Consider the following 24,950-nt stretch of genomic DNA (forward strand, 5'->3'; position numbering starts at 1 on the left):
TGAGTGAATGGACGAATAAAAGAGCAGAAGGCCCTGGTCGCAGGATGTGTTGCGGATGGGGGGGGCTCCCTCGGTAAACGCAGTGTAGGGGCTGGGGAAGTGCCTGGAGAAGCCAGCCACGTGGGGGCGTCCCCGGGCGCCTGCCGGCCACAGGGGGGCGCCCTCAGCTCGTTGTATGTGACCGGCACCCCTTCGGACTCAGGTTCGGTTACTGCTGGCCAATGGGACAGAGGAGGCGGGGTTTCCCTCTGATGGACAGCATCGCTCCGCCCAATCTAATTCATCTTTTTCCTGGCCCCGCCCACCCCAGGCTTCGGAGACCCCGAAGGTGGGCCCGACGGAGACGCCGCCAACCGAGCTCCAGCCGGGAGCTCCCGAGGCCGAACCCGCGCGCCTGGCGGCCGCGGAGTGGGCGGCCCGCGGCTGGGGGCGGGGCCACGGCGCTGACCGGCAGGAGGCCGGGCCCGCCCCTCTCGCTCAGAGCGGCAGCCCCGCGCCCGGCACCGCAGAAGTGAGTACGTGAGCGGCGCAGCGAGATCCCAGCTTGGACCCCGGACGGCGCGCGCACCCGGAGCCCCGGAGCCCCGGAGCCCAGCCGGGCCCGCGCAGGCCGCCAGATAACTGTGCCCCGAACCACCGCCGCCTGCGCCCTCCCGCCCCGGCCCGCCTCCCGGACTTCTCCGCTCCGAGCTCTCCAGCGCCCGGGATCCTCCTGGACCGGTCCGTCCAGATTCCCGCGGGTCCGACCTGCCTGCATCCCCGCAGCATCGCCGGGCTCGGGCCGCCGCCTCGGTCCCGGTCCCGGTCCCGGAGCCGCCCGCCTGGATCGCGCCCTCTGCTTACCGGGATCTGCCGGGACCGTGGGCGAGCGATCCCCGGAGCCCGCCGAGCGGACCCTCCCCCGGGTGCCCCCAGCCCCGCCGGCGCGGCCCGGCGCGGCCCGGCTCGGCTCCCGGAGCCCGCCCCGGCCATGGCCCGAGCCCGGCCGCCGCCGCCGCCGCCGCCGCCGCCGGGGCTCCTGCCGCTGCTCCCTCCGCTGCTCCTGCTGCCGCTGCTGCTGCCCGCCGGCTGCCGGGCGCTGGAAGGTGAGCGGCGTCGGGGGCGCGTGCGGGGCTCCCGGGCCGGGGGCGCCCGAGCGTGGGCCGCGGAGCACCCGCCGTGCGCCTCAGCTGCGGGCTGCGCGCCCGTCGGAGGAGGCTGCGGCCCCCGCGCCGCTCGCGGGCCGAGGACGGGGCGCGGAGGACGCCCCCGGACCCGCCCCGCCGGCGCCGCCGACTCCGAGGCCCGCCGGACGCGCGCTGTAGCTCCCGGGCGGCCCCCGAAAGTCCCGGCAGCGCTGCGAGCTCGTGGGGGGGAAGAGCCCCGCGCTCACCGCAGCGCGGCCCGGGGAGGCGAGCCAGTGTGGGGGCCCCCAGGTGGAGGGGCGGCGTGGGGGGGAGCCCGTTGGAGCGCACCGCGAGAGGTGTGAGCGCGCGCACCCCGCTCTGTCGGGGGAGGGCCGCGGGGTGCAGAGGCGGGGGCCTGTTATTGTTTACGGTTTATGGGGCGCGGGTCACCCACGAGGTGTGCGTGCCCGGCGGTGCGCACGGCTCTGCGGCTGTCGGCCGCCCTCTGGCAGGACCCCGAGCGCTCCGGTCCCCATTGCACCCCCGAAGTTCTGGGGTTTGCCCCTCTTGCCGGTGGGAAAAGGCTGAGTTTCTCATCGGGTTGTGTGACACCTACCCAGACGGTGCCGAGGGGGTCGCTGCAAATTCCAAGTGACTGTGCTTGGCTGAGCAGGATGCTGTGGGCCCTGGCCGGAGAGCTCACACACAGGCCCCTCGACCCAGGCCTTGGGGAGGCACTGACACTGGTCACAAACAATAGACACACACATACACAGAGTTTCCAAAAATTTTGGAGCCGTTAAATGAGAGAAGAAAAACGTTCCGTCATGTGGAGGGAAGCACACCACAGACATTTGGGGGTAATTGGAATAGAGACAGTACTTCTTTTTTGGCGGCTTTAACAACAGATCTAGTCACTTAGTACAGGAACAAAAATATGAATCCTGTGTAACTTGGTTGGTTTGTATGTTCACAACTGGTAAACTTAAAGGTTGGGAGGAAAGAAAAAGCACACAGTTCTGAAAGAAAGGCATCTTCTGGTGCTTTCCAGTTTTCTTTATGGGTACAGTGTTCCTGTGAACCCCCACCCCCTTTTATCTCTGAGCCCACCGGTGCTGACAGACCGATTCACACGGGTGGACACATGCAAATCCAAGCAGACACACTGAGGTCGCGCCCACATGCGTGTGATAGGATCTCAGGCGTGAGAAACCAGTGTGGGGCTTTGTTGTTGATTGCCTCAAGGGTGTGAGCCAGGGAGCCTGTTGGAGTTCCCAGGTCTGTGACTCTGTGTCTTAGCCCAGGAGAGGCGACACAGGCGCAGGGCCCTTGTTGTCAGGTGTGGTGGGTGCTGGGGCTGACAGTGGGGTGGAAAGGGTGAGGTTTGGGTCAGGTGAGTAAGGGCTACCTGGAGAGGCTCGTTCCTTCCTCCCATCCCCTTTTCCTCCCTTTCTTCTTCCTCTTGGCCCCTCGCAATCTGTTAGACCCTCAGAGCAGGCCATCACTGGGAGCTGGCATCCAGGCCTCCGGGCCAAAGAGCTGAGGGGCTGAGTGGGAGGCAGAGAACTGATGAGCAGGAGCAGCACAGAGAGGACGGCAGGGCCCCAACCTTGTCCCTCCTTCCCCCCTCAGCTGTATCCGGGGGCTATTCCCTGGCTGGGTGGGTGGGTGGTGGCCGGGCCAGGCCAGTGCGGGGTGCCCCTAGGAAGTAGCAGTGCCTTCTGTATGTGGCTTGTTCTGGTTCCTTTGCTTTCGCCATACCTCAGACCTTAGGGTTTTCAGTTTGTGTGTGGGAGAATGAAAGGAAAAATAGAGATGCTTTGGTGTGCAGACCACCCCCCCCCCCCCCCGCCAGGTAGGCCTCCCCACTCTCTTTCCTCCCTCGTTGTGAGATGGGATAGAGATAGTACCCACTATCCTCCGGTTATAGTGAAGGTTGAGTCCTTAATGCGTGTGGGGTGCTCAGCACACAGCCATTATTATTTGAGGATTAACTGCTATTATCATTATCCTAGGGTCTGCTCTTTGGGGAGGGGCAGAAGTGAAATTGGGGTGTGCCTGCCCTGCTGGAGAGAGGTTAGAGGACTGGGTGATGGGGGGTGGGAAGGTTGGCCCGGAGAGAAAGTTGTCTCCCGACTCCCAGCTCATTTCAGCTCTGGGAGGGGTGGGATGGGATGGGATGAGAGCTAAGTGGGGGACAGTTGACTCAGTGTCTTGCCCACCCCCCAGCCCTGTCTGGAGCTCGAAGGCTGAGGTGGGAAGAGTTGGTGGTCCTGCACTGTGGCCAGCGGGCAGGGCTACCTAGGACCCGCACCACTGCCAAGCCTTACAGGCAGGGGACCCAGGCTCCTTGCTCCAGCCCTCCATTTGGCTTGGCCGGGATGTAGTTTGCCCTGGACCTAGGGGAGCCTTTTGGCTCTCTGCTTCTGGGGGCCATTACATTTAGGCCTGAGTTGTCGGTGCTGTTACCTCATGGGTCCGCCTGATTGCTCTACTCCCTACACTCTTGGCGTCCACCTGGACTGCATCCAAGGGCCTCATCAGTTTTCCATGAGGATGGAGCCAGGGTCCTTGCTTGTCCTCCTTGGTTGAAGAACCCCCCCCCCTTCCTTTACCCTCTGATTGCTTGCCCTCCACCCCCCCGCCCCGCAAACATACACAGATCGCCCTCAGATTTGCCCTCAGTCAGAGAGAAACAGGGCCACCTTGTTGCTCACTTTCCTTTCGGGTAGTGTTTCTCAGTCCCCTGAGCCAAGATCCCTTCTCCCCCTCAGGACCATGGACCGGAAGGTGAGCAGACCAGGAACAGGCGTGGGATGAGGAAGGATGTCTGGGCCACGGGGTTACTTACACCTCAGATAGGACGGGGAGGTCTGCCGAGAGCCCACCCTTTCGAGAAAAGAGAAAGAGCTGCCAGATGTAAGAGGAAGGGACAGGTCGGCACCCTCCCGGCCAAGCTGGGCTAAGCTGAGTGGCCACCGCAGCGCACCTGGCACCTGGCGGGCAGGTGAAGAGGCGGTGTGTGAGTCCGTCTCCCCCTCAGGGGCGGCAGCAGTGGCCCCTGAGGGGGTGTTAGCTGACAGGGGACACCAGGCCTGGGATTTCTGTGGCTGGCTCACTTGTAGAGTTGCCTCTGGTGCACACCCCCCCGCCTTGCCCCCACCCCGTCCCTGTTTGTCATGAGCTGGCACCTCAGAGCTGCCACTGAAGGGCAGTGGCAGGTATTTGGGGGAACCAGTTTGCACGTCACTGCCTTCCCTGTAGCCAGAACTGCTGCCACCGCGGCCGCCGTCTCTATGGCCTCAGCGGCAGGGAGCTAAAGCCTAAGCCGCCGTGGGCAAGGCCTCCGCCACCCGGCCTTACACTAATTAAACAGCATGAAGAGGCTGAATCACCAGGCCTGCATAGTTTGAAAATTGTAGCCCTGCCTGTTGTGCTGAGTCAAACTGGTTTGTCGGGATTGGGCAGCTGGGGGGGTTGGGGGTAGGGAGGGAGACTGGGTACAGCTGGGCACCTGATGGGGTGGGAGAGGCCCCCCCGCCCCCCCCCCAGGGCCGCCCTGACCCCAGATCTATTGCCTTCTGCCCCCAGACCCCCAGGCAGCCCCACTGTGGCTGGGGTCCCAGGAAGGGCTCAGAGGCCTCACAGAAGGGCTAGCTGTCCATCCGTCCTGGCTGGCTGCTAAGGCCAGGCCTAGAGTGGGGGCATGGATGAACGCGGAGGCATCTGGGCTCCTTGCTCTGTGCTTTCTCCTCCCTTCTCCCTCTCAGGTTTATTTAATTATAAATCTCCACGATCTGAGGGGAAGAATGGAAAACAAAATGTGTTCTCTGTTTTGAGATGCTCTCCTCCTCTCCATCCCCGATTCGAGGGCTAAGGGGCCATGGGTGGAGAAAGGGAGAGGTGAGTTAGGCTCTTCCAGGTCCCATAGCAGGAGCCTCCCCCCCCACCCCAATCCCCTTCCTCCTCTGGCCGACCACCCTGAGTGTGTGGCCTGGCACATGCATGGACATACGCTGACACACGGGGTAGGGGCAAGGTGGGAGAAGATGGGACAGATCCCTTGGGTTGGTTGGCCGAGGTGGGGGCCCCATCAAGGAGGAGGGGGACCAACTCAGGGCTGGCCTGGGCTTCCCTCCCTCTCTTTGCAGGCAGGGCTGTGCGCCTTCATGTCTGGACGCTACCCCTCTATCCACCTGCCCCGCCTGCCCCTGCAATCTCCACTGGCTCAGCCCAGGAGCCTGACCTTCCCCACCCCCTTAAAGTCCCTAATCTGGAACTTGGGCTTCTTGCTTTTGTCTCGGGAGGTTTTGGATTTCCTGGGACTCACTGACACAGAGCAGTGTGCCCTGTATGACTTGGGACATGAGGTGCTGTGGGGTCTGGCAGCTTCATAAAGCTGTGTGTACCTGGCCCTTCACCAGGGCTGGTGGCAGGTTCCCAGCTGGTGCCTCTGCACCAGGGCTGCCCAACGAGGGCCTCAGATGCAGGCTGGGTACTCACGATATTCTCTTCCCGGGTGCCCGACTTACATGTGGAAGTGTTGCCCAAAGCTCTTCGTAATGCCACCTCTCTCCGAGGCCTCAGTGCTGGGGACAGTGCCATTGTGCTGGCAGGGAAGTGGCCTGCTGCTTGGGCAGGGACTGCACCTGGAGAGGCCACACCCGGCCACACCTAGAATCATCTTCATGCCCCTACCCCACCTCCAGCCTCGTGACCAGTGACAGTGCCCGCCTAGGCCAGGGCCACAGGAAGCAGGTCTGGGGCTTGCTCCTTCCTTGCACCTCTGGCCAGGACTGGCCCAGTACCTCTGCTTTCTTAGCAGACACTGCCTTCTCCTAGCCTTCCTCCACCCCACCTGAAGACTCATCTCATAGAAAGAACATGCTTGCAATATGTGTGTGTGCACGTTGCGTGTGCATGGAGGATGCACCTCTGAGGCTTTATGCAAACTGTAGATATTGATATTAATACTGCATCTGCATGCTCCTGTGGTGTGTTTGAGTGCAAATGGGCATCGGCGTGTAGCTGATGCCAGTTGTGTGTGACTGTGTAAGAGCACATCATTGAGTCTGTATAGAGAAACTGGTGTTTATGTTTGCACCTGACTACGCCCAAGACTGTGACTGGTGGCTGGCAATTGTGTGCAGTCGGGTGTGTAAGGAGACTATACTGTTGGGTGTGCGTGCCCTCCATGTATGCATATGTCTCTGGAAATATGCACACATGAAGACTGTAAGAGTGAGTGTTTGCCTAAGGCAAGCCAAATCTGTGCATAGGAAGGAGTCACTGTATATGAATGTCTAAGGAACACTCATCTGTTTGTACCATATGCATCTGTGTCTGAAAAAGACAGGCTATGGCTGAGTATGAAGCCGTGTGTGTGTGTGTGTGTGTGTGTGTGTGTGTGTGTTTGCGGGCGGCTGTGGCTTTGTGTGTTTTTTGTCCACCATATGTGTTGACTTGTCATTCTTTGGCCCCTGTGGCAGAGAATGAGCCTAGCCACCGCGAACTGGGGAAGGCTTGTGCCTGTGTGTATTTGTGCACAGGCAAGAGCTGCACAGCCGCCGCCACGTGGCTGTTCTCTGGGGCCCTTTGGAAACCTGAAAGGGGTGCTGGTTCACTTCTGAGCATTGAAGCCCCGGTCCCAGAGAGCCCCCTGGCCTGCTGTCCACTTCCCTGCTTGCTTTTCAGGGGCTGGTGGGGTTTCCGGCTTGACTCTAGGGCCTGTCTCAGAGAGCGGCTGTCTGCCTTCTGGTCTCCCTCCAGCAGAGGAGGAGGATGGGGGTGCGATTGGCAGCTGGGGAGTTTGGAGATTGCTTACTCTGTCCTCTTTCGTCCTTGTCCCCTGTTCCTCATATCCTTTACCCCAGCATGTGTACACGCTTGCACGCATACAGGGCGCACACATAGCAGAGAAAAGGTGGGATCTGTTGGTTTGGGTCCCTGTGGCACAGACAGACGGATTCTGGGACCCCCTCCAGGCCCTTCCTAAGGCTGGGACACGGGCACCCCAGGGTCTCCCTCTTGCTGAAGGGAGCAGACCCCTCCCCTTCCCCAGAGAGCAAGCCCCCTCCCCACCAGGGTGACCGGAGCCCCTCCTCGGGCACACATGACTCGAAATCCAAGTCCTCTCCTCATTAATGGGAAAAATGTGCCGAGATTGAGCGATGGCCAAGGCTGAGCGATGGCCAAGGGCTGATCCCCGCCCCCTCCCTCTCCCGCTCCCCAGAAATTAAACAGAAATGAAGAGCCTCCCTCCCCGCTGCCTCCCCTTCCCCTCCCCCTCCGCACCGTCCCCTCCCTCCCCTCGGTCCTCCCAGAGCCAGCACTGGGCTTGTTTTAAACTGTGGAGGAATCTGGCTGGAGGGGGGAGGGGGCTGAATATTTGGGTTTAAACAGTTCCAGATGGGTTTGGCACAGGCTGAGCAGAAGGAAGTGAGGGAGAGGGAGGGGGAGGCAGCTCGAGGGAGCGGTGGGAGCCCCTGCCTGCTGGGGGGGCGGGCGGCGGGCAGACAAGCGGGCGGACTGGCTGGCGTGGGGCGAGGGGGCGCGCTGGGCTCCGCGGGCTCCGGGGACAGGAATACTTGGGCTGCCGGCTGGGGAAGAGGCTGCTTGGAAGCCTCCCTCCCGGTCTCTCTTTGGTCCTCCTCGTCTGTCCACCTCACCGTCTTTTGCAGTCCTCAGCGGGCCGCCGCGCTGTCTGGGCCGCGCCAGCCGCTCTGCGCATCCTTCCAGCGCGGCCGCCCACCGTCCGCCTCAGCGAGGCCCCTGCTCCGCGCCTCTCTCCCCGCCTGTCTCTGGGCCCCCGTTTCTGTCCACCTCTCCTTGCCTCCTGTACCCCCGTCCCAAATGTCCGTATCTGTCTGTCTGCCAGAGGGGCCTGTCAGGCTGGCAGCAATGAGGCTGGGACAGCTCGCCCCGCAGCCAGGCCCTCCAGGGACCAGCCACCTCTGATGGAAGCCCTGCTCCCCCTTTGCCTCACATGAGGGTCTGGGGCCATAGCTGCCTCATCCACCATCCTCAACTCGGACCCAGACTGCAGGAAGCCAGTGAAGGCCATAAGCCTGGAACCCATGGGGTCTGGGTCTTTCTCCTCCTAGGCAGGGGGCAGGGGGCAGAACTGTCTCCCGGGCTGTAAGAAAGGAGTTGGCATCTCTCTCCTCTGAGAGAGCAAAGTTGCCCAGCCAGAACCCAGAGCCTGATTCCTAGAGCAGTGAGTTTATGTCAGAAACATTAATGGACCCCTCCTATGGCTGAGCAAGGGCAAACTGAAAGCTTAGGGGCGCCTGGGTGGCTCAGTCGGTTAGGTGTCCGCCTTCGGCTCAGGTCATGATCCCAGGGTCCTGGGATCGAGCCCACGGTTAAACCTGCACTGGCATTGCTCCTGCATCAGGCTTTCTGCTCAGTGGGGAGCCTGCTTCTCCCTCTCTTCCCTACTCGTGCTCTCTCTCTCAAATAAATAAAATATTAAAAAAAGAAAGAAAGAAAGAAAGAAAGAAAGAAAGAAAGAAAGAAAGAAAGAAAGAAAGAAAGAAACTGAAGCTTGGAACAGGATCAGTGCTGTGACAAAGCCCTTGACCCTGTATGTACAGAGGAAGGCATCTAACTTGATTTGATGGTTCAGGGAAGGCTTCCTGGAGGAGGTGACAGCTGGATTGGGACTTAAAGGATACACAGGAGCTTTCTAGGTTTTCTCCGTTCCTCCTTCTCTTCTTCCCCTTCATAGTGAGTGCTCTGAGTTAAGGGGTTAATGGTGGAGTCAGCTACCTTTCAACCCTTCACCCAAAGTCCTAGCAGTTTTACCTTAGGTCATATATTTATTTTATCTGGGCCTCAGTTTTCTCATCTGTAGAAGGGGAATACTAACAGCACCTTTATCCAAGGATTATAGGAAGAACTGAACTAGCTCGCCAGGAGCTGGTCTGGGTCTTGGTGACCCCTCAGCCCACCCTGAAAGAGCATTTGTGCCCCATTCTCCAGGGGTGGTTGAGTAGGAGGCTGGGTGGGAGCAGGCTCTGCCCTGTAACTGCCCTCCCATTCCCCCAGGCATGTGTGGTGCTGGGCCTTTGTGTTGAGAATGGAGTCAGGGGAGGCCTGGGCAGCAGGGTCTGAAGCATACTGCCCTTTGTTCCAGGATAAAGGGCCTGCTACCCCTTTATGTGGAGATTAGCAGAGCCTGTAGGTGTGTGAACTGGCCCTGGCTCTTGCCTCTATAACCCAGGCAAGGGGTCAGTAGTAGACATCCACCTCCAACTGGCCTATGACCTGACAGTCTGATGACCTGACAACCTGACATCCTGACGTCTTTGGGGCTGTGACACTTCTGGGGGTGGCTGCAAGGTCTTCTCCAGGGCAAGATAGCTGAGAGCTTCAAGGACTTGGGGGTGGGGTGGGATGGGGTAGTGCCTGGTGGGAATCATTCTCTGGTGTCCTGACCTTTCCTGGACAGCCTCTTTCTCCCCATCCCGAGCATGGCCTCTGACCTTTGTTCTTCTGTTGCTTCCCAGAAACCCTCATGGACACAAAATGGGTGACGTCTGAGTTGGCATGGACATCTCATCCAGAAAGTGGGGTAAGCCTTTCCCACCATCTCCCCTGAGTGTTGGTTGGTCAAGTAGGCCGCTTCCTCCTTCAGCATCCATTCTGCTCCAGCTCAGGGCTGGAGAAGGGCTGCCTCTGCCCCCTGCCTATTACTGTCCCCTCCTGTGCCGTTCACATCCTTGGCACCTGTCACCTTCCTTCTTTGCCTATGGGTGTTTCTCACCCTTTCAGCCTTCAGCCTGACTGTGTCCTCCTCCCCATACACACCATCTTTGCCCCATCTTCCCTCTGCCTATCCCTCAGCCTACCTTTGGCCTGTCACCATCCCTTTCCTGCCTGACAGCTCTTTACATGTCTTCTGCAACCATCTCCCTCCTTCCTGGGTCCCTGGGTAGGGCACTGGCTTGGGGACCAGGAAACTTTGGCTCCAGATCTCTGACTTGCTGTGTGACTTTTAGTGAGGCAGTTTTCTGGGCTTCCTGTAGTTCTGACATTTCCAAAATATCCTAATTAATCTCCCTAGTTGGCCTTCACAACTACACTGAGCTCTGAAACACTGTGGTGGGATGGCGTTAAGGGCCCTCATTCACCAGGCCTGACTGTGTGACCTTGGGCAAGTCTCTACCTTTGAGAGTCTTGGCTTCCTCTTCTATAGAGTGAGGACAACAGATGTATCTTCTCATGGAGTCGTAGTGAAGGTTAAATGTGATAGCGATAGGCAGTATTTATTGAATGTTTGCTCTGTATGGGTCATTGTTACAGGCCCATTATATATATTAAACCGATTTGATTCCCTACCACCTCATTTATATCCAATCAGCTCCATTTTACAGGCAATGAAACTGAGGCCTAAAAATAACAAACGTTATAGCTAACAGTCCCATAGTAATTCGCAAACACTCTAAGCTTGTCATTCATTTAAAGTTATTTATTCCCTATACATCTTTATTCTTGCCATGTTACAGATGGGGAAACAGTGGTACAGGGAGGTTAAGTGACATAAGCCATAGTCACACAGCAGGAACTGGGATTTGAACCCATGTAGTCTGCATGCTCAGCCACGACACCACAGAAGCATCTCAGTGAAGTAAATACAGATCTGGGCATGGGGTAAAGCACCTGGCAAATGTTGGTGCTCACTCAGTCTTTTTCACTGCGCAGTGGGAAGAGGTGAGTGGCTACGATGAGGCCATGAACCCCATCCGCACGTACCAGGTGTGTAACGTGCGAGAGTCAAGCCAGAACAACTGGCTTCGCACGGGGTTCATCTGGCGGCGAGAGGTTCAGCGCGTCTATGTGGAGCTCAAGTTTACCGTGCGTGACTGCAACAGCATCCCCAACATCCCTGGCTCCTGTAAAGAGACTTTCAACCTCTTCTACTATGAGGCTGACAGTGATGTGGCTTCAGCCTCCTCCCCCTTCTGGATGGAGAACCCCTATGTGAAGGTGGACACCATCGCGCCCGATGAGAGCTTCTCAAGGCTTGATGCTGGCCGTGTCAACACCAAGGTGCGAAGCTTTGGGCCACTTTCCAAGGCCGGTTTCTACTTGGCCTTCCAGGACCAGGGTGCCTGCATGTCACTCATCTCTGTGCGTGCCTTCTACAAGAAGTGTGCATCTACCACCGCGGGCTTCGCCCTCTTTCCTGAGACCCTCACGGGGGCTGAGCCCACCTCTCTGGTCATTGCCCCTGGCACCTGCATTGCTAATGCTGTGGAGGTGTCAGTGCCACTCAAGCTCTACTGCAATGGCGATGGGGAATGGATGGTGCCTGTAGGAGCCTGCACCTGTGCCACCGGCCATGAGCCAGCTGCCAAGGAATCCCAGTGCCGCCGTGAGTGGGGACTGGCCTGGTGGGAGGAGGGGAGGACTTGGGCCAAAGCCACCTACTGCCTCCCACCTGCCAGTCAAGGAGGTCTGGCGTCAGGCCTGAGGCAGAGGGAGGAAAGGGAAAAGGAGTATCAAGTGCAATATGGTGTAAGGAGGGAGAGGAGAGAAAATGAGGAGACACACCAGAATAATAAGGGGAAACAAAGAAACTAAAGGGACAGGAAGAGAAACATGGAGAATCCTTGGTAAGGAGATGCCTCTCAGAGAGTCAGACAGTCAGCAGAGATGCCTGCTTTGTTTGGCCCCGAGTGGATACTTCTTCCTGGAAGCACTAGATGGGCCCCAGAACCGTGGGGTTAGGGCTTGTGGGCACTCAACCCTTGGGATCTCATCTGCTCCTTGAGAGGCAGTATTTATAGTCCAGTGGTCAGGGACCCAGTCCTTCAAGTCTGAGTCCTCACTCTGTCACTCAGCACCTGTGGGACCTTGGGCAAGTTACTTAACTCTTTGAACCTCAGATTCCTCATATGCAAGATGGGAACAATGGTGGTGGTCCCTTATGGACTCATGGTGGGCTTAAGTGAGTCAATGCATGTGAAGCTCTTGGAGCAGTGCCTGGGACATGGCAACACAAGTACTACCTAAGTGTCAGCCATGACTCTCTTAGAATCCCTGGGATGTGTGGGGCCAGGGATTCTCTTGTCCTCCTTTCATACAGGAGGAGGTTAGGAGGCTTGTCCATGGTGGCTTGCCAAGACACCTATGACCTTAAGATGTACTAGACTTCCAGCCATAAAACCCATTCATGAAGGGTTCTCATTTGAGCCTCATCACAGTCTTGTAAGGTAGATTCCCGTTATCTCCCCTATTTTGCCAGTAAGGAAACTGAGTCTCCCAATGTGTTACAGCTGGGAATGTGGGAGCTGGGGCTATAGCCTTGTCCAGTGCTCTACTATGTGCAGGGCAAGATGCCGAGGGCCTTGCCTTCTTGCCCTTATGCCCTGACACCTGCAGCCTGTAACTCTAAGGGGTGGGGGCTGGCTCTTAACACAGCCCTAGGTGTGAGGGGACTGGCTGCCCAACCTGGCTGGCAGCCCACCCCACCTCCGTTCTGGGTGTTGTCATGGCAGGGTGAACAGTGCCTTGCCCGGCCCCTCTCCACTTCTCTATGGGAACCTGCCCCAGACTTCCTCTTCATAAGTGGAGAAAGGGGGTGGGGGTGATGAGCCTGACAGCCTGAAGAGGGGCTAACACTCTGCAGGTCCCTGGCAGGAAATGCATGCTGGTTCCCATAGCAACCAGCCTGGCCTGGCCTCTGCCCCCTCCCCCCACTGGCTCCAAAGAGCTTGGGGTGGAATATCACCTTCATGAGGGGAGATTAAACCCCAGAGAAGAGCATAGCCCCAACTCTGGGCATTCCCCATTCTGGATGACCTCCCCGAAGCAGTCAGACATGGATAGAGTGACCATATGCTTTAATGGGTCTGGGGCAGTCCTGGCTTATGCTTGTTATGACATGGTTATTATTAGCAGCCCCTTTCACTCTCAGAACATTCCAGTTGGAATAATAAGTTAAATGACTGTCATAGATATGTGGAATCCCCCAACCCGGCCCAAGGGCTCAAGTCTGAATGGCAAGAGAGGAAACTGAGAAGAGATGTTTGGGCACCCAGCCTGGGGTGCCTTTTGAGGATGCTTTGAGGGCTCTGAACTCCTGGTGACCCCAGCCTTCCTGCTTGCTGTCTTTCTCTCATCTGCTCAGCCTTCTTCAGCCCCCACCTCTGCCCAAGGGCAGAAAGGAGCTGCTGCCCTGCTCCTGGTGGGTGGTAGGTGGGGAGAGAGGCTGGTTGTGGGAGCAAGGCCCCCCTCTGGCTGTTCCGAGGAGGCCCCGAGGGTCCTAGGACTGATTTTCCTCAAATTTCAGGGAGGGGCAGGGGCATCCTGGCAGAGTAGAGGGTGCTGCAAGCCTGCCAGTGGTCTCTTCCCCACCCCTCCTCTTCCTTCTCTCTTCCCTGCCTCGACAAGCCCAGGCTGCCCAGGTGATGGGGCTGACGTCTTCGCCCGTGAGGCCCCAGGGTAGGGGTGGGGGGCCGGGGCGGGGAGGAATCTGCTGACGTGGGGTTTCCACGGGGCAAAAGGGCCTTTTGTAGCTGCATGGAGTGAGGCAATCCTAGCATAGCCCCCACAGTCTAGGAGGTGGAGGGGCCAAGACCTGTGCTGGGGGAGGGCCAGATTCTCACAGATCTGAAGAGCATGTCCATCCTCTTCTTCCCCGCAGCCTGTCCCCCTGGGAGTTACAAGGCAAAGCAGGGAGAGGGGCCCTGCCTCCCCTGCCCCTCCAACAGCCGCACCACCTCACCGGCTGCCGGCATCTGCACCTGCCACAGTAACTTCTATCGTGCAGATTCAGATTCTGCAGACAGTGCCTGTACCAGTAAGTGAACTCACGGCCTCATCCTGTGCCACTCCAGGCCTTCCGTCTGGGGGCCTAAACAATCGCTATAAATACCCATTTTCCAGATAGGGAAACCAAGGCCTGAGGATGTTCGACGTTGTGTGCAATATGGCACAGCTGAGAAGTGACTGGCCCTGGGCCGGAATCCAGGTCAGCTGGCTCTCAGCCTTGCCACCAGCATTGAATAAGCACTGACTAGCGCCTAGCCAGGCATCAGAAGCCGCTGGGACATCTAGTTCCTCGCTCCTTCCACTGTGTAGAACTGCTGTTCTCCTGACCCAACCGTAACTGTAGAGGGGGCCTCAAGTCCTTAGGCCAGCCCAGTGCCCTGCTTTCTCCCTGCGCTGGCCTTTGGTGCCAGGCGTTGTGCCAGGTGCCAGGGATGTGGAAGAGAATAAGATACAGTCACTGTCCTAAAGGAACTTGCAACCTGGTGGGAGAAACAGATGTGAAAACAGATAATGACCATATAATGTGCTAAGTGCTGGGCTGGAAGGATACCCAGGAATTGTGTTATGGGAGTGCAGAAGACAGGAAGGAGAAGAATCAAGGAAGGCTTCCAAGAGGGGGTGACATCTCAGGTTGAGCCTTGAAGGCTAAATAGAGTCTCCCCAGTGAAGAAGGGGAGGAAAGACATTCTGCTTATTAAAGTCGAGACAAAAGCAAGGAAGCAGCTTGCAGTCCTCAGGAGCTGTGGGTAGAAGGGTGGTGCTAGGGCCCGGCTCACTGCCCTCTCCCTCCACCTTTCCTCCAGCGGTGCCATCTCCTCCTCGGGGCGTGATCTCCAACGTGAACGAGACCTCGCTGATCCTCGAGTGGAGCGAGCCCCGGGACCTGGGTGGCCGGGACGACCTCCTGTACAATGTCATCTGCAAGAAGTGCCATGGGGGCCCTGGGGCCGGGGGCACCTCAGCCTGCTCTCGCTGTGACGACAACGTGGAGTTCGTGCCTCGGCAGCTGGGCCTGACGGAGCGCCGGGTGCACATCAGCCATCTGCTGGCCCACACACGCTATACCTTTGAGGTGCAGGCAGTCAATGGTGTCTCGGGCAAGAGCCCTCTGCCCCCCCGCTACGCAGCTGTGAACATCACCACCAACCAGGCTGGTGAGGAGGGGACATGCGAGGGTAGGGCCTGGGTCATTTTCTCCCACTCAGAGCTGAGGTGGCCTGGGGCCTGCCTGGGGACCACCAGGGAGGGATGCCAGGGCCCGCCGAGCCCATCATGAGGCCCTGCCCCCACTCTTCCCTCAGCTCCATCTGAAGTGCCTACACTGCATCTGCACAGCAGCTCGGGCAGCAGCCTCACCCTGTCCTGGGCACCCCCAGAGCGGCCCAATGGAGTCATCCTGGACTATGAGATGAAGTACTTTGAGAAGGTCAGAGCCTTGAGGGGCAGGAGAAGGAGGAGGCCTTGGGGTGAGAAGATGACCCCCCAGATGGTGGCAGGGGTCCTGGGGAGCACGGTCTTGGGTACTGAGATGGCCGCAGGTGGGCCCCGGGGGCAGCAGGGGCTGGTGGGCCTCAGGGCCACTGAGGTGCCTTATTTCTCCTGGTGTTGCAGAGTGAGGGCATTGCCTCCACGGTGACCAGCCAGAAGAACTCGGTGCAGCTGGACGGGCTGCGGCCTGACGCCCGCTATGTGGTCCAGGTCCGTGCCCGCACTGTAGCTGGCTACGGACAGTACAGCCGTCCAGCTGAGTTTGAGACCACAAGCGAGAGAGGTGTGTACCCCACTGCACCTGCTCCCACACACCCATACTTCCCCATCCCATCCCCCCACTTACCCAGTCCCCTCCCCGTCTCCAGGCTCTGGTGCCCAGCAGCTCCAGGAGCAGCTTCCCCTCATTGTGGGCTCTGCCACAGCTGGGCTTGTCTTCGTGGTAGCTGTGGTGGTCATCGCTGTCGTCTGCCTCAGGTACTCTCAGGCCCGGCTTGCTCCCCAGGGCTGGCGAGAGCTGCCCCAGAGTACCCAAGAGTGCACATGCCGCAGACGCCCCTGATGGGCGCAGGCACTTCTTGCTGGCAAGGCCCTCTCTAGTCCTGCACATGTCCTCACCCTGTCCCCTGCCCGTCCCCTGGCAGGTCCCCTCAGGGACCGAGTCCACTGAGCCCCTTGCCCAGAGACCCAGGAGCTGCTGTTCCTGCTACCTGCGGGACCAGGCAGGAGGCCATCCACTGCACACCCTGCCCCTCCTGTGAGCCCAAGGGTCCCCTGGACAGAGGGAGCTGTTGGGCTTGTCTCAGGCCTCGCCTCCACCCTGCCCCCTCCAGGAAGCAGCGGCATGGCTCTGATTCGGAATACACAGAGAAGCTGCAGCAGTACAGTGAGTTTGTCTCTTTATCCTGATCCTGTTCCCCCCAGAGTTCCCCCGGTCCCTGCAGGGTTTGGAGAGACCCTTTTCCCTGCCTAGGATTTCACCCCGTGTACTGCTATCCCGCATAGCCCCTCCTGCTTCCATTTCCTGAGCCCCTGCCTCACTCCTGCTAGAACCAGAGGTGAATGAGAAGCGACCCCTTTCCTCAGAGGCAGCTAATCCTAGGAGAAAGACAAGATACGTACGCATGGGGGGAAAATGAGAGAAAAATGTAGTGTGTTAAGCTGGGTGTTCCTGTTACAAAGGGCAGCGAGAGTGCAGAAAAGAGGAGGGCTTCCTGGAGGAGGTGGCCTTGGGCTGAGCTGAGCCAGGCGGGTTGAACAGGGTTTAGAGAGGAGGTGGAGGAGAGCATTCCTTGGCTAGAGGAGCCTCTGGAAGGTGGTGGGTGGGTGGGGAGAGTGCCCGACTGTGGGGGCAGTGAGAAGACGGATTTGACAGCTGCCAGGGAGTGAGGCTGAGTAGCTGTGGCCAGTCCTTGGAGGGTCGTGAAAGGCAGGCAGAGGAGTTTGGACTTGACTCCACCATAGGTAATCCGAAAGGCCCTCAAGCTGGGGAGTAATACAATGTGAGTATTGTTTTAGGGAGTCAGGTATGCAGGAGAGATTGGTGGGAAAAGTCCAGAGGCAGAGAGCCCAGCTGGGAGACTATTGCAATAGTCTTGAGTGTTAAAGGCCTGGACCAGGGCAGGGGCAGTGGGAATGAGGGGAGGGACTTATCTGAGAGAGGTTTTGACCTGATGAGAGATGAGGGAGAAAGAAGAATAAGGATCCTAGGTGTCTAGCCTTTATGGTCACTGGTTTCCATGGAGGGAATGAGGTGCAGAGGATGGGGAAGGGGCGAGTTGGGGCTCCCACAGAGAGGAACGGGGAGCAGACTTAGCAGGGAGGCTGGGAAGTGTGCTTCCATCAGGGATGAGAGGGAGGGGCAGCACCCTGGGCCTGAGGGCACAGCCTGAGGAGTTCCCTCCCTCTCCCCCACCCCAGACCGAAGATCTGGTCCCTCTCATGCCCGCCTTTTCTTTCTCTAGTTGCTCCTGGAATGAAGGTGTATATAGACCCTTTTACCTACGAAGACCCTAATGAGGCTGTGCGGGAGTTTGCCAAGGAGATCGATGTGTCCTGTGTCAAGATCGAGGAGGTGATTGGAGCTGGTGAGTTCCCTGAGGCACAGTGGGGAGGAAAGGCCGGGTGTGACCCCAGGGAGGGGCCAGCACCCCCTGGGTACAGAGCCAATCCCAGAACCACCTGCTGCTACCTGTGCCCTCTGCCCTGCAGGGGAATTTGGGGAAGTGTGCCGGGGTCGGCTGAAACAGCCAGGCCGCAGAGAGGTGTTTGTGGCCATCAAGACGCTGAAGGTGGGCTACACAGAGAGGCAGCGACGGGACTTCCTAAGTGAGGCCTCCATCATGGGTCAGTTTGACCACCCGAACATAATCCGACTAGAGGGCGTGGTCACTAAAAGTCGGCCGGTCATGATTCTCACCGAGTTCATGGAGAACTGTGCCCTGGACTCTTTCCTCCGGGTAAGAGCCAGCCCCTAGCCCCTCTCCCTCCCCTGCCCCAGAGAGCTGCAGATGGGCAAACCACCCCCTCCCACAAGGTTAGACAGGCCCTCTCCTCCTCAAGTCTACAGATATTTACTGAGGTGGCAGGGTGCAGGGAAACAGCCAGGCCCTCAGAGCCAGGAGAACCAAGGTTCCTGTCCCGACTCTGCCCTCTGCTGCCTGTGTGACATCAGGCTGTACTTAATGAGAGTGGTAAGAGCTATTTGGATCCTCACCAGGGTTCATTGGGATGTTTTGTACAGACACCTGCCACACAGTGGGCCCCTTGTTTTCAGGGCACTCTGTACACAGTCACAGGGATGGGTGAAGCATGGTCTCCAAGGACTTAGAGAGGGTGGGTGGGGGCCCAGGGAGCAGACACGAGGGTGTCGGGCAGCTCTGGGCCAGCAGGGAGGTGATGGGCCCACCTGAGCCTGCTTGTTGCCTCCAGCTCAACGATGGACAGTTCACAGTCATCCAGCTGGTGGGCATGTTGCGGGGCATTGCTGCGGGCATGAAATACCTGTCTGAGATGAACTATGTGCACCGAGACCTGGCTGCCCGCAACATCCTTGTCAACAGCAACCTGGTCTGCAAAGTGTCAGACTTCGGCCTCTCCCGCTTCCTGGAGGATGATCCCTCTGATCCTACTTACACCAGCTCCCTGGTACAGGAAGCAGCTGGGAGGGGGCCCGGGGGCGGGGCCAACCAGGCCGGGGCTTGGGGCTGGGGACCAGCCCCGAGTCATAGGGTGAAGGGCCTGTGCCCCCCCCACCAGGGCGGGAAGATCCCCATCCGCTGGACTGCCCCAGAGGCCATAGCCTATCGGAAGTTCACCTCTGCAAGTGATGTCTGGAGCTATGGAATCGTCATGTGGGAGGTCATGAGCTATGGAGAGCGACCCTACTGGGACATGAGCAACCAGGATGTGAGTGGAGCTGGCCAGAGTGCTCAGGTGGATGGGAGTCAGCTGGGGAGCCAAGTGGTGGCTCACTCCAGGTTTCCCTGTTCTCTCTTCAGGTCATCAATGCCGTAGAGCAGGATTACCGGCTGCCCCCACCCATGGACTGCCCCACAGCACTGCATCAGCTCATGCTAGACTGCTGGGTGCGGGACCGGAACCTCAGGCCCAAATTCTCCCAGATTGTCAACACCCTGGACAAGCTCATCCGTAATGCTGCCAGCCTCAAGGTCATTGCCAGTGCCCAGTCTGGGTCAGTATCTCAGCCTCTGTTCCCACTCTGTTTCTGAAGACTTATTTATTTGAGAGGGAGTAGGGGGAGAATGTGTATGAGAGGGGGCGGGGCAGAGAGAGAGGGGGAGAGACAATCCCAAGCAGACTTCCTGCTGATCGTGGAGCTGGACATAGGGCTTGACCTCACCACCCGGAGATCATGACCTGAGCCAAAATCAAGAATTGGACATTTAACCAACTGAGCCACCCAGGTGCCCCACGTTCCTGCTCTACTCTTGGACCAGCAATTCTACCCCTCCTTCCCTTGCCATCAGGGTTCACCAAGTCTCTCTCTCCTCCCCACAGCATGTCACAGCCCCTCCTGGACCGCACGGTCCCAGATTACACGACTTTCACGACAGTTGGTGACTGGCTAGATGCCATCAAGATGGGGCGGTACAAGGAGAGCTTCGTCAGTGCGGGGTTTGCAACCTTTGACCTGGTGGCTCAGATGACTGCAGAGTGAGTGTACCTAAGATTTGGAGAGGGAAGGCAGGGGGCCCTGAGCAAAGCCTGGAGTGGTGGGCAGATGGAGAGGGATTGACTCTGCCCTCGATCCATCTGCAGAGACCTGCTTCGGATCGGGGTCACCTTGGCTGGGCACCAGAAGAAGATCCTTAGCAGTATCCAGGACATGCGGCTGCAGATGAACCAGACACTGCCCGTGCAGGTCTGATACCTGACTCCCACTGGGTGGGTGCCCCCCAAGGACTGTGCAGGGACTCTGACCAGCCGGCTGGACTTTTGGACTTTTGGATGCCTGGCCTTAGGCTGTGGCCCAGAAGATGGAAGTTTGGGGAAGGCCCAAGCTGGGACTTCTCCAGGCCTGTGCTCCCGCCCCAGGAAGTGTGCCCCAAACCTCTTCATATTGAAGATGGATTAGGAGAGGGGGTGATGACCCCTCCCCAAGCCCCTCAGGGCCCAGGCCTTCCTGTTCTCCAGTGGGGGATCCCCACCACCTCAGACTTCACTGTTCTTCAGTGCTGGAGGTCCTGGCAGGGTCAGGTGGAGGATGAGCCTGGGTTCTGTCGGGCCCAGCCCTGGCAGGGGTCTGGCCCCCCCAGGTAGGCAGAGTAGTCCCTCCCTCGGGAACTGGAGGAGGGGACTCCGGGAACGGGGAAATGTGACACCCCATCCTGAAGCCAGCTGGCACCTCCAGTTTGCACAGGGACTTGTTCTGGGGGCTGAGGGCCCTGCCCCACCCCCGCCCTTGGTGCTGTCATAAAAGGGCAGGCAGGGGCAGGCTGAGGAGTAGCCCCTTGCCCCCCAGAGACTGACTCTCAGAGCCAGAGTTTGGATGTGTATGTGAGTGTGTTTGTGTGTGTCTGTGTGTGCGTGTGTGTCTGTGCACGCACTGGCCTGCACAGAGAGCATGGGTGAGCGTGTAAAAGCTTGGCCCTGTGCCCTGCAGTGGGGCCAGCTGGGCCGTCAGCGGAATAAAGGCAATAAGATGATTCTCTTGCTCCTTCTCTTTGCGCCTCCCGAGGCGGGATTCCCTTATGCCGTCAGATTCACAGTCCCTCAGCACTAGCCCTCTTCAGAATTCCCTGGAGCCTTTGGGAGACCAGATCCAGGCCTATCTGGGCTCACTTTCCCTTTTGTGCTTCAGCCTTATTGCATCTAACTTCTTGGAAGTGGGTGGTAAGAGTAGAGAGCAAACTGCCCTCAGAGGTCCTTCTTCTAAGGCCCAGGTGTTCTGGGGTCGGGGCAGACACTTCTGTCTGCTGATGTTTTACAGCGTCCTCTCACACTCATTGTCTCTGAGGGAACTGAAGGTATAGGGGGTGGGTCAGCTCCCAAGGTCACTTGGCCCCGAGACCCAGGGGATAAGGGCCGCTACTGGTTGGTGTTCAACTGCAGAGGCTCGCTCCTTCCAGCAAGCATCAGCCCAGAAGTGCGGCTCCTCTTTGGCTCCTCTTTACTGAGCGCTTACTATGCTCCAGGCACTGGGCTAAAATGCTCCATTTATACTTGGATCTTATTTAATCTCACAACAACCAGCCGGGGACGGAAGTATTTTTATCTCTTTTTTACAGGGGAGGAAAGGGAGAGGTTAAGTAACTTGCCCAAAGTCGCTGAGCCAGTAAGTGAGGCCTGGGGCTGGGATTCCCACCCAGCGACTGCCTGCACACTTGAAAGGTTCAGAGGATAAATAACAAGAACCAGGAAGAGGATTAGGAAAACAGCTTCTGGAAATGTCAAAGGAGAGAAATCGTGGGGGGCGCTCAGAGGCCCTTTGGATGCAGAAACCCGGGGGTTGAGGGCAGGAGGCGGGGGCGGGCAAGTGCAGGCCCTACTCCCTGGGTCAGGAGGGAGCCTCCAGGAGGTAACCTTTTCCGGGCGTGGGGCAGGTTTCCAAGGTACCCTAAATTAGAGGGTCTCGGCCGGCCCCGGTGGGGGAGGAGCGTGGACAAAGCCTCGCAGATCTCGGGGGTCACGCCTGGCGGCTCTGCACGTGTCCCGGACAGGGCAGGGTCCCCAGCGGGGGAGGCAGCCCGGGTTGGCGCAGCGGCAGGCCCGGGGGCCCCGGCTGCAGCTTCAGGGCCCGGCGAGCGGGACTCCCGGCTCGTCCCCGCCCGTCGGCTGCGCGCCCCCGCGCCCCGCGCCCCGCGCCCCCGCGCCCGCTCCTTAGTATTCCCCGCACGGAGCCGAGCCCTCGCCGCAGCGCCGGCCGGGGGAGGGGCGCCCCGCCAGGCTGGGCCCGCGGCGTCCCCGGGGTGGGGGGGAGCGGGCCGGGCTCGGAGCTCCTCCGCGGAGCCCTCCTGCCCTGGCTGGACGCCGCCGGGGACCGGAGTGGGGGGCGGGGTCCGGGGGTCGCCTTGGGCCCAGGCGCCGCAGCTGTCAGCGGCGCGAGGTGTCGCGGGCGGCCCGGGGAGGAGACGCGGAGCCGAGCGGCATCCTGCACACCCCGCGCCGCATTCCGGGGCTGAGGGTCCAGATAAAGAGTCGGGGCGCTGCAAGCGCCTGCTCAAGTGCCCGCTTCCTGCTCCGGAGGCTCCCAGATGAGGCAGGGCCGTGGCCCAGGCCTCCTGGACCGACCCCCACGCCCCAGCGCCCTACCGGTCTGGGATGGGGGCTCCGCCCCCCGGAGAGGTAAGGTATCGCCCCCTACTGGGGCCGCAAGGAGGGGGGCTAGTGCCGGTGGGCGCCCTGGGAGGAGTGGGGGGCCCGGAGCAGCACAGAGGGCGCCCTTGGTGTGTGCGCCCCAGGCCCACGACTCGAGGGATGCCTTGAACCGAGAAACCCCAAGTAGGGAAGGTGTTCTGTTGGGTGTGCCCTGTGCGGCCCGCCGCACGCAGCGCCCTCCACCTGAGTTCAGATTTGTAGTCCCCTGCACGCACACCTCTCTCCTGTCACTTAACTCCTGAAGCTGCAGACAGGGGCACACTACACTTGCCCAGGCTATACCCACACCATGTCCCCAAATCACCTCCTTTATTCAGGTACACATGACCTCAGTTCCAAGACCCTCCCGTCCCAACCACCCAACCTACACACGCTAGAGCTTCCATGACTGAGAAGAGGTGTGAGAAGGGACGCAAAGACCCGAAGCACTAAAGCCACCCCCTCCTTGAAGGGGCCTGCTCTGGTGCGGTCCTGCCTGGGCGGCCTAACCCAGCCACCCTGGGTCTTCCTGCCGGTTGGGAGGAGTCCTCAAGACCTGTGAGCAGGAGTGCCTGGAGGGGTGGAGGTGGTGAGAGCAGAGAAAGAATGAGAGTGCTCTGGAGGGGTCTGGCTTTTCTTGGGGGCAGATAAGGAATGAGAGGTAATCTGCCCAGTGTTAATTACACACTCCTGGGGTCAGAAAATTAGATCTTTCAAGTTAGTGGTTAAAAAGGGAAGAGGGGAGTAGTTTGGCGGCTGGGGGAGGGGCAGAGGGGCAGCTCTGGCAAAGGTCCCTTATCCCATCTGCCCCAGAGGGGTAGTTGTAGCCCCAAATGCCCCATTTCATGCCTCTTGCTGTGCCTAAACTCAGAGAGTAGGATGACAGGGAAAGTAAGCTGCTCTAGGCTATACTCAAGCCCTTGACAGTATCCCCCTCTTCCAGGGTGGCCCCAGGGAGCAGGACCTGCGCAGCAGCCCTTAGATCTAAGCCTGCGGCCAGACCCTGAATTAGAACCTGGAAATCTGGGGTGACTGGGGCAGTGCAGTGGGAAGGGCTGCAGATTTAGAGTCAAAGCCCAGCTTCCTAGTCTGTGACCTTGGGCAGGTTGACTTCTCTGTGCCTCAATGCCCTCCTCTGTAGAAAAGTATAGGAATCCTTCCTACTTCATGAGATTGTTACAAACATTAAATCAGTTCATAAATGTAAAGTGTGTGCCAAGATCATAGGATGTACTCACAAATGTCAGCTAATATTTTTATTAGTATTAAGTTTAAATACAATGTAGGAAAAGATAGGAAGATGCTGAATAGTGTTTGATGCATAGCAGGAGTCCAATCAATCAAGGCACTTGGGGAAATCCGCTAACTCCTTTCTACTCAGAAGGGGCTGGACATTTGGCTGTAGGCTTAGCCCAGGCCCTGGCCCATCTCCTGGGATAGGGCTACTGGGGCCTGGGTGGTTTGAAGGCAGTGAGGATGCAGAAACTTAAGGGGTAGAGAGAATGCAGCAAGTTGTGGAGGGAACGTGGTTTCTGCATTTCTCCCCTTAGCACACCGATCCAGGTTCTGACTTGGGGTGGAAGGCTCCTTCTTTCCAATAGTCATTCATTCTTCAAATATTTACTGGATATCTACTGTGTGCCAGGTGTTGTGCTGGGCTAGGAATTTGTGATGAGCAAAAATAGAGACAGCCACTGCTTCAGAGAGCTCAGTCAAATAGGCACATGGATACTCTTCAAATAATCGTATAAAGAAATGTCTAAAATTACAAGTCAAGGTAAATATTAATGCGTGTGTGACCAAATCATGGCTCTAGAGACCTGAGCTAGTCTTAGACAAGGCTGAGGGTCCTCTAACCAGTTATCTGGTGCTGCCCAGAAGAGGGAGCTGGGACCCCCATTACCACCCAAGTCCCTTTAACCTTTTGGTATCTGACTCTGAGTATATCTTTATTCCCTCCCTCCCTCACTCATTCATTTATTCAGTTGGGCCCTTCCATATGCCCATCCCGGTGTATGGAGTTGAGGACATGGAGGTGAACTGGGTACAGCTCCTACTCTTTGGAGGTACCCACAGCTCTAAGTCAGCTGATACAATGTGGTATGGTAAGTGCTACAGCTAGGTAAGCACCATGCACTGTAAGGAAGGGACTCAGGCTAGAAATTCTGTCAAAGCAGGCTGCCTGAAAAGATGACCTAAATTAAGACTTGGAGGCTGTTAGCAATTAGCAGGAGGGGAGAAGGAAACAGTATATGCAAAAATCCTGGGGCTGGTAAGAGTAGGACAGTCTAGCCGACCTAACTCTGAGGGTGAGGAAGGAACAAGGTCATGGACATGTGACAGTTGACTCAGCCTTCCCTTCCTTATAATTCATCCCCTGCTCCACCAGCTACTTCTCACAGACCAGAGGGCCTGGCTGGGACACCTGGTCCCAGCAGTCCTACAACTCCACAGTGTTTCTTGGAAACCCTCTATGTCACTGTAGCCCTCTGCTCTACCTCTTCCCTGCTGCAAGGCACATTTGTCCACAAGCATTTCTACACAATGCTTTCTAACCCCACTTCTACAGAAGAGCTCAGAAAGACTACATGGCTTGTCTGAGGTCACAGAGCCAGTCAATGGCAAAGCCAAGATCTGAATTGGACCTGACCTATGTGCTGTTCTGTGTTCTTCGTGCCCTGTCAGGATACCTCGGAAAAGGGTCTAGGGCAACCTAGAAGTACTACATCCCCTTCCTGGGCCACTTCAAAGTAACAC

General features: G+C 58.3%; 1 protein-coding gene across 1 annotated transcript; it reads left to right on the plus strand.

Moving 5' to 3' along the window:
- The first annotated feature begins 958 nt into the window (after nucleotides 1–958).
- On the plus strand, nucleotides 959–19,900 carry EPHB3 (EPH receptor B3). The gene is made up of 16 exons (XM_077879948.1): nucleotides 959–1,085; nucleotides 9,617–9,681; nucleotides 10,812–11,484; nucleotides 13,759–13,914; nucleotides 14,690–15,040; nucleotides 15,188–15,312; nucleotides 15,498–15,657; nucleotides 15,743–15,851; nucleotides 16,208–16,260; nucleotides 17,339–17,461; nucleotides 17,586–17,833; nucleotides 18,306–18,521; nucleotides 18,633–18,782; nucleotides 18,875–19,068; nucleotides 19,395–19,550; nucleotides 19,656–19,900. Exons 1-16 carry the CDS (start codon nucleotides 971–973, stop codon nucleotides 19,762–19,764), a joined length of 3,003 nt encoding a protein of 1,000 aa, XP_077736074.1. The 5' UTR covers nucleotides 959–970; the 3' UTR covers nucleotides 19,765–19,900.
- The last annotated feature ends 5,050 nt before the right edge of the window (nucleotides 19,901–24,950 follow it).

Source organism: Canis aureus, chromosome 31 (genome assembly GCF_053574225.1).
Source record: "Canis aureus isolate CA01 chromosome 31, VMU_Caureus_v.1.0, whole genome shotgun sequence".
Classification (NCBI taxonomy): Eukaryota; Metazoa; Chordata; class Mammalia; order Carnivora; family Canidae; genus Canis; species Canis aureus.

Excerpts from the sequence above, each read along its gene's own strand:
- EPHB3 (XM_077879948.1), top strand. The coding sequence starts at position 971 with ATGGCCCGAGCCCGGCCGCCGCCGCCGCCGCCGCCGCCGCCGGGGCTC. Across the intron at positions 9,682-10,811 it reads CATCTCATCCAGAAAGTGGG|TGGGAAGAGGTGAGTGGCTA; the intron begins GTAAGCCTTTCC and ends TTCACTGCGCAG. Across the intron at positions 11,485-13,758 it reads CAAGGAATCCCAGTGCCGCC|CCTGTCCCCCTGGGAGTTAC; the intron begins GTGAGTGGGGAC and ends TCTTCCCCGCAG.